This window comes from Delphinus delphis, chromosome 7 (genome assembly GCF_949987515.2).
Source record: "Delphinus delphis chromosome 7, mDelDel1.2, whole genome shotgun sequence".
Classification (NCBI taxonomy): Eukaryota; Metazoa; Chordata; class Mammalia; order Artiodactyla; family Delphinidae; genus Delphinus; species Delphinus delphis.
In genome coordinates, this window is record NC_082689.1 from 54,764,544 (window position 1) to 54,780,017 (window position 15,474).

At 41.2% G+C, this 15,474-nt stretch overlaps 1 protein-coding gene across 3 annotated transcripts in view; it reads right to left on the reverse strand.

Annotated features, from left to right (window-relative positions):
- OSBPL6 (oxysterol binding protein like 6) overlaps positions 1–15,474 on the reverse strand; it is a 212,496-nt gene that overhangs the window by 54,077 nt on the left and 142,945 nt on the right. For all 3 annotated transcript variants that reach the window (XM_060016526.1, XM_060016524.1, XM_060016523.1), the window contains exons 3-8: positions 13,828–13,914; positions 7,299–7,421; positions 4,721–4,774; positions 3,554–3,667; positions 3,267–3,437; positions 573–705 (exon numbers count right to left, since the gene is read on the reverse strand). In XM_060016526.1, coding sequence (XP_059872509.1) covers positions 573–705; positions 3,267–3,437; positions 3,554–3,667; positions 4,721–4,774; positions 7,299–7,421; positions 13,828–13,914 — 682 coding nt within the window. The remainder of the gene's footprint in view (positions 1–572; positions 706–3,266; positions 3,438–3,553; positions 3,668–4,720; positions 4,775–7,298; positions 7,422–13,827; positions 13,915–15,474) is intronic.

A 15,474-nucleotide genomic window follows, 5' to 3' on the forward strand; every position in this document is an offset into this window, starting at 1 on the left:
GCTGAGAGATGGTACAGTGAAGAATCATGTATTAGCTCGGAGTATTTAATAACTGATCCATAGTGGAACACCACTACCAGGTAACTGTGGATCTAAGATCAGTATAATTTTGCTGTTTATTGTTGGTTGTTGGGAAACATACACTGTTCCGTGGGCCAGATGGAGCAGCAGAGAAGGCAGCTGTGTAAGTGACCTAGTAGACTGTCAGCAGCGAGGCTGGAGGGTGCTCCCAAGGCAGCACTCAGCTGGGTGATCGCCCCCAGGGTCCGGGGTGTGGGAGGCTAATGAAGCCAGAGGGAACTGCTAACGCAATGAAGTGAGAGGGTTGAAGTGGGTGGGAGTACGGGTAAGGGAAAAACCAGATTCAGGAGCTGTGAGGGAGCAGGAGAACGGACAGGTAAGAAGCCCGAGACACGGCAAAGAGGAGATCTGGGATATAAAAATAAGAAAAAAAAAAAAAGCTGGAGGCATTAAGGGGGGTTGGGGGGTGAAAGGTACAGCACCCACAATTTGCCCCTTTTGCGTCTGTTTCTTTGGCTCATCCTGAGAGCCCACAATGGGCAAGAACTAACCTTCTGCACACCTGTCCATTTCTTCCGAGTCTTGTAGCCAGGCTGCCACTTTGCTCTGCCCGGTCGTGCAGGTTGCAGGGAGGCTGCTACCGCAGGGTAAAGGGGACTGCCATGGAAAGCTGTTTGGCTGCGCCTACGATGAATAAAAAAACGCGTATGGTTAGGCAGAAATAGTACATTTAGGTTACTAAAAAGAACACAAGTATACTCAAAGCGACATTAGAAAAAAGAGGAACAAAAGGCACGCTCAAAATATGGAAGAAGCCTCTTGGCTAAATGTGGTATGAGCTCAGTACAGCCAAAATTTCTAAGCAATAACGACACGACACTTGTTAAACTGCCATCTCCACCAAAAAAACAAAGGGGACAACGTTCAAGTATGTTATATCTCATACTCGCAAGGACACGCCAACTCAAATTTTCAATAGTTTTGCATTACTCAGTAAGTTACAGCTGATACAGTGTCCTTGTTGCAGTACTCAACTCATGAGCGAAGGCCTTTCCTTTCCAAAAGCTCTCTGTACCCTTATGATCAACTCATGGTCTCATCAGCTACCTGTGATTCTTAAATACATTACCCACCAGCAAGCAACCTTGTCATGCTGTGAATGCGTATTGAAAACTGTAACATCTAAAATGGCAGTCTTGCCAAGTTATTAGTATCTATAGCTGATAGACTTTCCATTAAAGGGATTTTATGTGAAATAAAAGTTGTATGAAGTATGTAGACACTAAAGTGAGTACAGTAAACGCTGTGAAAAAAGCAGAAACTTATTTCCCCCAAAGCTGAAACAACTTTAAAACTCCATATTTGACTTTAATATTCAGTTACAACTGACTGTGTCTCTTCTAAATCATTATGAAGAGAAGGATGCACATACTTAGCAAACCCAGACTTATTTATTACCCTCACAGGGCCACAAACCAATTAACATTTGAGAGTCTCATAATTTGATGCTTAGAATTCAAGCAAAGTGATAAAAAGCTCTTTTCACTCTTTACTGCATTTTGATAAATGTAACAGAAATCTTTCACTGAGTTAGATCTCAGAGGTATGTCATTTGTAGCTAGAGCAACAGATCTATGAAAACCAGAGTTGAAGAGCTTTCTTATTCGAAGGCAAACAGGGGGGAGGATCTGGTTTCAGTTCTCCATTCTCGGATGTCACCCAAGTTATTTAACAAATAACACAAGGGATGAAAATAATATGTCTTTTATCAACACTCTGTGCCGAAGACACAGGCAGAAGCTGGAAGAACCAAAGGATCAAACATTTATATTTTTTAAATATCCATCGGGGATACATTTCTTGTTTAATTTGGACTAACTCTGGGATTCCTTCTATTCTGTGATGAGAACACAGGAGGCCCAGAGAAACTTGGGGACTATCTTGCACATCTTGTGTTGGGTCATTCACTAAGTGCCCTACTTCCTAATAACCCCGACCTGCTGGTTCATTTCCTTTGATTTCAGAAGCAGTTAGTACTAGGGTTAACCCAATACCCTGTTCCTAGGAGAGAGATATTCCATAATGAAATAAGGTTTGAGAGCCTTGTGAAATACAATTTACGGGATTTAACAAAAATTAGGTAAGTAATTTCCATCAAAATAGCAAAAACTAAATACAGCTGTGTTTCATTTAATCTGATTTGATGAGTCTTGCAGTTGCTCCATGAGGTTTTTCAATGCTTTGCAGAGGAAACTTGGATATGTTATTCCATATATCCCTATGTAGGAAAACAGAGAAAAGCAGAATCTTCGCTGAAACACATTTGAACTCCACTCCTTGTGGCAGCTAGTTATTCACAGATGTCTCTATTCTCAATCTCAGGTGCCAAGTGAGAAACCGGAAGACCCCTGGGCGGTGCAATGTGGCTATGGTTCAGAAAACTTAATTATTGAGGCAAAGGCAGAAATAGCTGTCTCCCTGTCTATTGTCTTAACCTTGGTTTTTAACAGGCAACACCTCTAGCTTTTCAGCAACACAGAAAAAGAACTCTTAATACGGCCGAAAGAATAGCTTCAGCCTCCCTTAATCTGGTACCTGGTATAATGAAAAAGGCACTGATTTTGGAAACAAAGATGAAGATTCTGACCTTGGCTTAGCTGTTTAATGTCTATTTAACTTCTGGAAAAATTCTTTACTGTCTCTGAGCTTTGGGTATATTTAAGACTAGAGATGAATGAATGTCCAATGCTTAAACACAGTGCCTAGTCATTCAAATATATTATATTCAAATATATTATATTACTGTCACAATCTCTAGCCCACTTGCATTAACCTCATGGGGAAATTCACTGGTCTCTCTCACGGTCATGTATATATTACAGCTCAAGGCCAAAAAACAAGCTTCACTTTAAAAGCTTTGTGGTCTTCCTATTACCACCCAGGAAGGCATCAATTTCTAGGTGCTGATTAACCAAATGTTCACTCTACTTCTTAATATTGCCACAAAGCCACATATAATTTAGATGTACTCCATTCATAGAAAGGAAAACTTAATTCTCTTGGTCCACATTTCCACCTAATCTATACTTGTAATTAACTTTGATGGTAAATATCACTATTGTCTTCTGAGGGTTAGTTTACAAAGCACACCTTCTCTTTCTGGTTTGTAAAATGAGACACAGTTAACATGTCTGCATAATTTTCCAAGCAATTTCTGGGCTGACTTTCATATAACAATGTCATACCTTTCCATCCCCAACAGAAACATTAGCAGCTGGTGAGGATTCAGCTGTGGAGGTTGAAGGAAATATGTGAAAACTAGCATCTCGTGGTGATCTCACTATTTCATTCTGCCGATACAATCGATGATGGCGCAGTTTGGAGACCCATGCATCAAACCAGTCCTGGGATTTCACCTAAAACAATAAACAAGAGGAGTAGGTAATGGTGAAACCAATCTCCTGTTTACCACTGATATAGGCAAGTGATTTCCCCAGATATTGGCAGAGAAACTGTTGAAAGGCAATTTTACCTTCAAATGATAGATGTGTTCTTCTGTGTCAAGGTCTATTCTCCGAGCTTTCTTTTTAATTGACATGACAGAGAGTCCGACATCGATGCTTCCGTGGACCTTCCCTTTTTGAATCTGAAATCAAAAGACTGGTAAAAAGGCTGGAAGGACATGTGATTTGACATGCTTTTGTACGGAAGTGAGCTTAATGTAATCTTTAACTTATCTATAGGAGATGGAACATCACACCACCTCTACAAAGAGGAAATGGCTAAGGTTCTGAAGTTAAGGTCCTGAATCTGAGGACAGCTGAAGTTGCAGTGACTTCATACCAATTTCAATAAGTAAGACTATTCATCTCATTCCTGTTTTTGGCATAACTTCATAATTCTAGATTGCACAGTTTATATCCTAAAAAAGATACCTTTACTGGTTCCTAAAATAACTATGGTCAATCTCTGACCTACAACCCAGAAGACCCCCAAGTAATCAGCTAGAAGACTGCTGCTGGGGCAAAACTGGGCAGCTAGTACAGGGTGCACGGAGCAGCCAGCTCTTCCTTCTGGCTGCCCTCATCTGGTCAAGGACACACAGCTGATTCAATGAAGGAGCTGGGGACAGAACTGAAATCTGAGCCCTCTGTTACTTACCCTATATACAATGATAAGAAGGAGAGCATTTCCCAGTTTTGCATGCAAACAATGACTTTTTATATTAAAGAAAAATAATTTCGAATAATTTTAGAGTTGGGATGGCCAAGATAAAAGAATGTATGAAACAGAAATGAAGTTCATAAGATAGGTCTTAAAAAGACTTCAGTAAGAACAAATGTTGCTTTAAACCTCAAAAAAAGCACATATAGCATAGTTTATTGAGAGATGCAGGAAAAAAGCCTACTTGGGTTTTCTCTCTAAGACAGAAAGGGTGATTTTTATTAGTTGGTGACTTTTAGGTTTAAGCTTCTGTTTTTAACAACACACATCACAATAGTTAAGTCAAATCTTCATGCACCAGTTTGAGATTTTATGCTAGCTTGAGCATAAGCGTAAAACACACCTTCCACGCAACATTTGTTAAATCTTGCAGGCACAGCAATGCACAGAGCTGGTAACTATGGCACAATACTTGTACACTGTGGTGGTTACTCACTTCAAGCAGAATTCTAAACCAATCTTTGTGTCTACTTACATCAAGTGGTGCCTTTGAATACTTTAACATTCCATTATCCAGGACAAAAAAACGCTGCAAGAACCAAACAATCCCCAGTTATTGTCAGTATTTTGAATTATATAAAACATTCACAAGTGTGGGTCTAACATTGCTTGGTATTTTGTAATCAGTATGTTTGATCATTTTCATGTATTTGAATTCAGTGCACCTGGCCACGGTCAGTCACATGAAATGGTAAGGAAATCTTAGCTCGAGTTCCATACTATTTACCTAGTAGGGTCCTTTTATACATAATCCAATGGGGATGAAATCTCTCACCACAGTTTTTCTTTTCTTTTCTGTTTTTCTTTCTTTCTTTTCTTTCTTGGCTGTACCGCACAGCTTGTGGAATCTGTTTCCTGACCAGGGATTGAACCCAGGCCACGGCAGTGAAAGCCCTGAATCCTAACCACTAGACCACCAGGGAACTCCCCCATCACCACGGTTTTTCTTAATGGGGGTGTCAGGGGTTGGGGGGGAAGGGAGGAATCCAGTGGACTGGAGCTATGAATAATGAATTATCTGCAAAGTTTAAAAAGTAGCCTTATCAATATGCTTGCATCTCCACTTAGCAAAATACTTGCAGTTCACTCTTAGTAAAAGAGATTAAAAATTATTTCTGAACTATATTAAGGGGAAATATATATATATTTGGGGCAGTTTTTGTCTCTTTCAAGACACTCATGGTCCAGTCCAAATGAATCTAGCCATTTTTGCTCCACAAACCTCAGGAACTCTCTGCTGTTGACTTCCTTTCCATGGACAATTGACTAGAGAAAAAACAGCATTCAAGGACCCAATCAAACAATGGGTCCAGTGTCCTCCTCTAGTCTCTACAGATGCAGGGAGTCTTTCTGTGGCTGGTAAATTACTCTGCCGGGAAGTTTTTATGTGACTCAGGAACTCTTAGCTGCTGAGGTGACAGGCAGTCAGGCCTGGAGACACCCTACACAGAACTCACAGAAGGTCACTGTAACCCCTTTGTTATAGGTTCTGGGGTTGCGGGGGGCGGGGGGAGAAGTAAGCACTGGAAGAAGGGATCTCTATAGCTGAAAAACACTTGACTGCCTATGACTTGGGCAATCAAATGGGCTGATGCTTGAATAAATATCTGATGGTATTAGAGACCAAGAGAAAAGGCAATGCAAGGGAGAACCTCCTATTGCTTATGTAGCAAAATGTCTAAGGGAAGGTCCAGAAAGAGTTGCTGTTGAACCACAGCCAGTTTTGCTGAAACATGGACTGAGAGTGTTTAATTAAAGTTAGCCATTTATATAAAATGTGTTTCTTTGACCCCTTTCTTCTGTTTGTCCATTCCTATCTATCAAAGAATTCTAGCAGGGATAACCTATAGGATGGTCACAGGGAAAGAGATTAGCAAGGCCACTGATTTGAGGAATTGCAAAGTGGTAAGGTCAGGATGAAAGGCAAAGGTGATTCCAGGAAGGAGTGTGGCCAGTTGGCCAAAATCCAAGAAAGAACAAGGGTGGGGAGAGATTCCTGGCACTGGTATAACATTATGGGTGCAGGGGCGACTGCCAAGGTTTCTGACAAGTGAGAGGGAAGAAGACTCTTTGACCGGTTTTTATTCCACCCTCAGAGATAGGGGATTGGGGCAACATTTCCCAACTGTTAATTTTTAAATCCTTCTCTTAAATTGCAAAAAATATATTTCCTCAAGGATGTTATAATCCATAACTTCCCCTTTTGGGTCAGTGGGCAGCCACCAGCCTGCCATTTGTGCCCACAAATCTATCTGCCTTGAGATGAAATCCATCAGCAGATGTGGCAGGTAATGAACCTGTTTTTTCAGTGATTTCAGACAAGATACTGGTGGTCTACCAAAAGGCTTATATTGAAAATAGAGGACAACTTTCTTCTCCTAAGCATCCAGAATTCCTGCTACTCACGTAACTGCAACAATACAGTGTAAAATATTTTCTCCATAATTAAAACTGGAAGATGGAAAAAGAATGTGGAGTTGGGTAGAGAGGAATAAACCATATACGTTAAAGGGCAGTAAACAAACTTCCAAGATCAGTGACATTCCATCTTTAGTTTGCACTGGTAACAATAATTCTAGGAATCTACCCCGAGGACTTAAATGGAAATTCATGTATAAGAATGTTCATCACAACTTCATACAATAAAAAATTAGACATATGCTACATATTCAGCAATAGGGAACTGGTTCAATAATGGAATTAGTATAAATCCATCCAATGGAAGCTATGCCTGCATTTTATAAAATCTCATATTTAGAAGAGTATTTAATAAGAACATATTTATACTAATTTAAGTTAAAAAAAAAGCAGAGTAAACAAAAATATGTCCAAACTGGATTTTAAATATCGTGTAAAATATTTTTTCCCTGCATACAGACATTACAGATCTCAGACTTAAATAGGTATGATAGGTTGCAGCCTGTACAGTTAAAACAAGGCCTTGAAGACTAGCTTTACACATACAACTGTACTCTTGGTTTCCCACCTAATGACACCAAATAAGAGCCTCTATTTATGAAGATGATCTGAAGATAATATGATGAAAATGTTACCTTGTGCCAGCCCTTTAAAGGCCATTTTCTCTTCTTTAGCATAAAGCCTTCATGTTTGTCTGGTCTCTGGACATTGGTTTGGCCTATTTTCAGCCCTTCTATAATCTCCCAGCTGTCAGCTTCCTGAGAGAAAAGAAGAAAAACAAATCACATGTTTCTCAGTGTTTGATGACACACTTAAAGCAGATTCTTAAGTAGAAATTGCTTTTAAAGCGATACTCAACCCACCAGAAGTCTGAACAACATTCTGGAGCAAATTCTAGCCTCAGACCCAGCTATGCACTTATAATTGAAGTGAGAACGAGTTTCCGGGTACCCCTGGAGGTATGAGGGTCCATCAGAGATGAGCTGGATGGAGGCGGAGTCTGGGGTAGAATGGACTTTTGATTGCCTGCATTCACAAGGTTTAAAATGCATTTTTCCAGACAGTTCATCTCTGGGCACAGAGGCACTTTAAAGTTTTAAAATAAGATCATTTTGGTGAAACATGTTCAATGCGTGTGTGGGCCTGGTTTTCTGTAGAAATGAAAAGGCTGCAGCAGCTTAAGTGGCTCATGACTTCTCATGCTGAAGAGCAGCGCTGTGGGCATCTGTTTCCTCTCAGTGAGGCTGCGTGCATTTCAGAGTGAGCATAAAATGCCCCGCTTGCCAAACACCCACCAAGAAGTCCGTGCTTGGAAGACATACATCGTGAGATACACATACCCTTAGGAGCCCATGAAAGAGCCAGAAATCTGGGATTCTAGAGTCCATATCACCCTCCTCTGTTAAAAACAGACTAAATCATGGTTTCCTCTTCCATGAGACGTGTTTTGTTCGTCTATGGTGTTAAAAAAAAGTTTTAAAAATGAATTGTCAACATTTTAAACATCAGAGGATTGCAGGCTTTAAAAATCCAAATTTCTAGTGTTTTGTGAAAGCCTAAGATCTGGCAACGCTGGGCCTGCCCTGAAGGACGGCTGCCCGTCTTCAGTTTACCACAGTCCCCCTTGGGTCTGCTTCCATGTTAGATACCAGCCCCTTAGCGACATCCTGGGTTTTAAAATCCCTGGACCAGGTGATTTCTAAGGGCTCACGCAGCTCTAACGTAACCGCTGATCTGGCAAACACTCCTATTCTAGATCTCAGGCTTGGGGCACAATCCAGCAAAGTAGAGGCAGAAACAACGAGGTCACATCCCATGCACGACCGCTGCAATCCTGCCCACAGTGCAAGGAAGCAAACTCCCTCAGCATAACCTGCTCGGCTGCCTCAGCTCTGGAAAGACGGATGCAGCTCTACGGATCAGGGCAGGCCCCTCTGCAGAACGCCCCAACCCAAACTGACTCAGGAAGCTGCCTTCTGACATGTTCTATCAGAAATCATCTTTAGACCACAGCACAAAGACTTCAACGGGAATGGCAGTGGGTTCCATTTCAGGGCCGCTGGACTTGCTGGCCCAATGTCTGGGTGGTGGCTGTCCAGAACCTGCTGCAGGACTGTGACGCTCTGACAGGACCCAGGGGCGAAGGGGCCGTAATCGGTTTCCGATGTCGGCCACAGGAGCAGGGGGGGAGAGGGCTGTGTATTTGCCATCCACGCCTCTTTCCCCTGTCTTCTCCTTTCATCTCAGAAGCTGCTTGCCCTATGGCCGAGTCAAATCTAAGCCCAAATATGTGTAAATAGAGGGGGATTTTCAGCAAAAATTGTTTCCAGGAGATGTGGCTGAACATTGCTTCATGCAAAACATCATGAAGCCTAGGAGATACTCCTGGCTTCTGAAGAGCCCTCTAAAGCCAGCGTCGTGCTTCTACCCCATCTAAGCCCAACCCTACAACCACCACTGCCCTGAGAACTAATGTGAGATCAGTGCTATTTCTCCATCTGCTTGGTCATCCCTGAGGGGTGCCTAGTGAAGGAACTACAGCCCTTACAGAAACGCACCTACCAGTGTTCATTTGGCAACATTAAGAACCCTTTGAAGGAGCTGTAAATTTCCCCTTAACATAAGAAAACAACCCCCAAACTGATTTTCTACTTGAATACTGTCAGAAACTGTGATTGGTGTGAACTGTTAATTAGATACAGTAATTTTAAAATGTACATTTCTCTATGGAATGTGTATCTCTCTAAATAAATCCACTTCTTACCTAAAAAAAAAAAAAAATATATATATATATTTCTGATGAGACAGTTTAAGGCTCTAAACCATGTTTTTTGGACAATAAAAGGGATTATCATCAGGAGTACAAAGCAGAGCGTTTTGGAATTTTCAGTTTTTAATAATGAATTGCAATTGAATTCAGGTGAGCATTGCTTATAAATAATGTTAGAATAATAGAAGAAAATAGTAGGTTCTCATAAAAAGTCCAGTATCTTTGGCTTTCTACTCTCATCAGCAAAGTAGATAAAAATGATGGATTTTTATTCATAAAAGTGATGGATTTCTATAGATTTCTTTTAGAAAGCCTTGGTATAATCAAGAAATTAAAAGAATAACTCTCTATACATGTGTACATATATTCATTAGTGCTCTCTCTGTTCTTAGAGAGATATCAGCTGTATTTAATGATATTTCTATTTTTAGTAGCCCCATCCATAGATACCATCTCCAGAAGAATAGCATTTTTATTTTTGGCTAGATCTTATCTTATCTGAAGGCTAGTGTTCATCTTTGATTTATTGTGTGTGTGTATGTGTATTTATTGTGTGTGTGTACTAATGAAAATGGAAACATTTAATAATAAGTACAAATGCTTTTTGAATTTTTTTCTAATTAAAATCAGAAGGTAGTAGTAGCTTGTCCCTGTGGAGCTATGACTACTGATCTCTATCACAGCAGTTTTTTTCTTCTTTGGGAATTTAACCACAGAGGGAAAAAAAATGGGGGGGGGGTTATAGATAAGTAAGATAGGAAAAGCAAGAAGTTAAAATGTATTTTTTAAACATAAATGCAGCAGCTCTGATGCAGAATTACTAAACCCAGCAAAAGAAATTAGGAAGAATCCTAACATAGTTCTTAGAGTTAAGCAAACTGTCAAACAGACAAAAAGGCAAAAGATAAAGCCAGAACAAACAACTCTCTCTACTTCAATTATAAATACTGGGGACTTCCCTGGTGGCGCAATGCTTAAGAATCCACCTCCCAATGCAGGAGACATGGGTTCGAGCCCTGGTCCAGGAAGATCCCACATGCTGCAGAGCAACTAAGCCCATGCGCCACAACTACTGAGCCCGCGTGCCACAACTACTGAAGCCCGCACCTAGAGCCTGTGCTCTGCAACAATAGAAGCCACTGCAATAAGCCTGTGCACCACAATGAGGAGGAGCCCCTGCTCGCTGCAACTAGAGGAAGCCCGCGCACAGCAACAAAGACCCAACGCAGCCAAAAATAATAAATAAATAAATAAATACTGATGATAATGTTACAGATAAGGTGTGTAAGAAATGAAATATCCCATCCCAGGACTTAGTACAATCCACCTCTATACTTAGTAGACCAGGTCTATCTTGAGAAAGCTAAAATTACTTTCTGAATATTGAATAATTTTTTCATAATTTCAATTGATATTAATTTTCTGCTTAAAAGCCACCAACTTTCATAGGTTTACTTAGAAACAGAGTCAAAAGCCCTAATGTGATCACATCAGTACTTGAATCAGATTATACAAACATTTTTGTTCTTACAGAGGCTTTAAAAAGACCTTTGATGTAATAACAATACCTAAAAACAGAAAGTAACCTAATTATAGCCCCAGTCTGCTCATTTGAAAAAGCCAGAGACACTTCCTTTCTCAAGGGTATATTCTCTGTGCATGTGTGAGTGGGCAGGGGATATATGGAATGCTTTAGGAGGTGAAAGCACCAAACAAAGAAACTGGAAAAATCCTGAGACAGGAGTATGTGTACTTCAAACAATGTTCTTCCACCACCAACCAGTGCCCAGGAAGCCCATCTTCTCTCAAAGGGGCTGAGAGATGGTGAGATGCTATGGTGTCTGGATTGGATGGGATTCTCTGATTTCATCAGGTCCCAAGAGATGTGTTATCTATTAACAGAAAAACACAAGAGTATTAGTTGTACAGCAAGGTCCAAGCGGGCAGCTGCACGGAGGAGTAATGGGAAGTGGATACTGTTGGTGCCCTACCCAGATCCCTGTTATCAGGCCAGTGGACCCATGTCCCAGCTGCTGTGAGCACTGTGAACTGCTAAGGCTAACAGCTTCCTTCTTCTACCAGGAATTGCTGTTTGGCCAAGCTGGGGCCTTCACCTGGGAAATTATGCTGTAGCATGACCCTCCCCCACGGCTCTCAAGGACTGAAGGACACAAGGGTACAAACATCTGAGGGAATGAAAAGTCCTTCTTGCCTCAGGGTGAGTCCAACTCTGTGAGGTAAACTTATGCTCCAGAGCTCACCATGGGATCAGGCTGAGGGTGGACTCCAGCTGGAACCCCCTATTGCTTAGCATCGACACCTGTCCTAACCTCTTCGCTCACCCATTTCCTCCTAAGGGTTCTTCCTCCATAAATCACAGGCACCTTAAGCTCAGTCTCAGGTTGTCCTAGGGAATCTGACATAAAGGAAGAATGTGAAATAAAGTAATGAGTGTGGTAGGTACAGAGACGGGCTACATAAGACAGCCTGGGGCTGAGGGAGTCAATGACCAGCACTTGAGAAAGGGTTTCTGTGGGCCTAATTTAAAAGAAGTTGGAGTTTATTTCAGTGAAGAAAGGGGAAGGGAGCAGGACAGCATTCCTGCAGGCCTGGTGGAAGAAACAGATGCCCAACAGTGGAAGAGAGAGAGGCATGGCCGGAGGGAACTGCATGCAGGTGGCTGCAGCTGGAGTATGAAGTGAAATGCCCAAGAAGCTGGAGATGTAGCTGGTGGGCCAGGAGTGGCCAGAGCAAGTCATGTGTATGTGTCGCTCCCTACTTGTTGTTTTAATACCAGCACCTCTCCTTTCCATTTCTGTGTCTCATTCTACAAGTCTTCCTTTCTCTGTTTCCACTGCTCTAAATGTCACATACTTCACAGCTATCTGGCTCTGGACAACTTACTTATACATACCCCAGGTCTCAGTCTCCTTATCAACAAAATGAGAATGGTATCGGTACTCACTTCATCGAGTTGGGGACTGACTGAGAGGATGTATGTACTAATCCAGTGCCTGGCTCAAAGTGGGTGCTCAGTCAATGTTAGCTGCTTTCTCCATCACCCCTAAATCAATATTTATTCTCTCTGTCCTTTAGCTGTGTATAAGAGAGGACTGAGGTTTCAAAGAGATTAGTCGTCACATTTACCAAGTAGACATTCTCTGTTTGCCATTCAAATAGAAATAAGATCATTTTTCATTTCTAAGTTTTTTAAAAATAGTTTAATAACTCCCCCTTTTTTAGTTTAGCAGTCTACTCCTGTCTGATGGAATAAACTTTATAGTTTGTAATGCCTTCAAAGTGTAAAGAGGTACAAATGTCTGTATTCTACAATATAGTAGTGTGGTAGAGCGTTCTTTTCCTAAAGGATTCTGTTTAATATAGGAAAAGCAATGTGGATGGATCACTTATACATACTTAGAAGTTAATCTTTCCGGGAGATTAAAGTGCTGTTTTTATATTTGGATTCAAAATCCCCATGCGTTCTATTTTCTGAGTTTCTCAGTAGGAGAGCCAACCCACCGAAAATCTCAGGGAATCGAGCAAGGGGTGGGGGTGAGTAGGATGGTGTCTTCTTGACTTTTCTTTGTGATTTTTGCATTTTAGACAGAAATGAGTTTAGATATTCTCCTAGTCCGAGGAAGAGAAAGTTGAAGGGGAGGGGACACTGGCTTCCATGAAACAGAAAAGGTCTTCATTAGTAGTCCGCAGGGTTCTCCTCAGAGCTCACTGCTAGGAAGGCCAGATGTGAGAAGGGGACTGGAACTCTGAATGTACAACAGCCCCTCTGGCTAGGGACTGTTTTACTCTGCAGGTGGGGTAGAGCTTAAACAAGTCTGAGTTTGAATTCCTGCTCTGCTACTTAGCAGCTTTTTTGACTTTGGGCAAGTTACTAACTCTCGGTTTCCATACTTGTAAAATGTAATAAAAACCTACACTGCATGGAACTGCTCATAAGGATTATAGTAAATGGGATCATGTATCTAAGCACTTAGTATAGCACCTGGTGTGCAGTGCATGGGCAACAATTGTACCTGTTGTTGTGTTGTTACTGCTGGACCCAGTGATTTTTTTCTATAACCTCGATATAGAAATATTAGCTCATCTTACCAACAGGGAATGACAAAGAGTTTCTCTTGCCCTTTTCCCTTAAAATAAAGAGAATTCTGGACGTTTCTATGTAACCCTGCACATCCCAGCAAATACACTTTCATCTCTTTCCTCCTTACGCAGGGCAAAGAAACCCTACATACTGGAGATGGAAAGAAGTGAAAGAGCAGCTCTACAATGGGTGTCACAGCTACCTTAGGGGAGTCAGGTGTAAGAGGTATTGTTCAACTGGCCACAGGCCAGGCATCCTACCATGTGAGAAAGCAACACATTCTGTCACTGACCTTGGAGAGGGGGACCGGTTCCAGCAGTTGCCGACTTACAGAAGGTTCAGTGCTAGAGGAAGAAGTCCTCTCCAGTATGTGGATACTCTGAAAATACATGGAAATACAGCCTAGGGTTAGAGGACCCATTTCTCATGTTGATGGACATGGGGATGAGATCACACAGATCACAGTAAGAACAGTGAGCTATATTAAAAACCGCAAGTTCCTGAGGGGACCAAAGGTAGCAACAACTGTAAGAAAAATGCGAGGATAAGGATTTTGTTTTCTCCCCTTATGGACTTGCTGGTGAATTTCTGCTGCAACGCTGGTTTCAGTCTTAGAGAAAGAGTCAGAGAACACATACATTAAAAAAAAAACAACATGGATTATGTCTCAACATTTTTATAACTAAGAGAATGGTGGCACACCTACTACTTCGACAATTAGCCTTACATAGAAATATTTGCTCATCTCTCCAATGGCAGGAGACAAAGAGAAAGGTCGACATCAAAAAGCCCAGAGCCTTAATACCATTCAGTCTCTAGAGTTTCTTATAATCCTTATAGGATAATTATATATTATAATTATTATAATTATATGACAATTCTTAAATGCACAGAGAAGAAAACAATACATCACATATAATAAGCAGTAGATGTCTTTCAAAGACTATAAAGAGCATTCACAGATCAGTGAGATGACATTCCAACAGGAAAAGAGGCAAAGCACATGAACAGGCAACTTGTGCAGAACATTTGAAAAGATGTTCAACTTCAACCACAAAGATTTTCAAAGAAGTGAAAACCAAAATAATAATGATTTTTTAAAAACCCATTACATTCAAGAATAGATCAGCGTTGGGGGAAAGGGACTATAAACTGGGTACAGTCTTTCTAAAGAGGAATTTTGCAATTGTATTAAAAAGTCTTTGGGAAAAAAAGTACCTGCCGCAATGACCCAGCAATCCCACAGCTAAGTCTTTACCCTAAGGAAATGATCAGACTGGTATGGAAAGATATAGGAACAGACGTGCTTACTAAAGCATTATTTTATTATAGTAAAAAAAAAATCTAGGGCTTCCCTGGTGGCGCAGTGGTTAAGAATCTGCATGCCAAGGCAGGGGACAAGGGTTCCAGCCCTGGTCCAGAAGATCCCACAGGCCACGGAGCAACTAAGCCCGTGCGCCACAACTACTGAGCCTGCACTCTAGAGTCCGTGAGCCACAACTAGTGAGCCTGCGTGCCACAACTACTGAAGCCCGTGCGCCTAGAGCCCATGCTCTGCAACAAGAGAAGTCACCGCAGTGAGAAGCCCACGCACCGCAACGAAGAGTAGCCCCCGCTCGCCGCAACTAGAGAAAGCCCGCATGCAGCAACGAAGACCCAACGCAGCCAAAAATAAATAAATAAAAATTTAAAAAAAATCTAATACATATGAGAATAGTACAGACTTATAAGGATATAACATGCAGTGAATCAAAGTGACAACATGAATTTCTGTTTATTGGTATGGAAAAAATAGCCATGATGTTCTGTCAACTAAAAAATCAGGCTATAAGGAGTATGTAGAATATGATGATGTTAAACATATAATCAAAATATATTTCAAAATGTTAACAGTAGCTGTATAGAGGTGGTGGGATTATAGATGATTTTTAATTTTTTC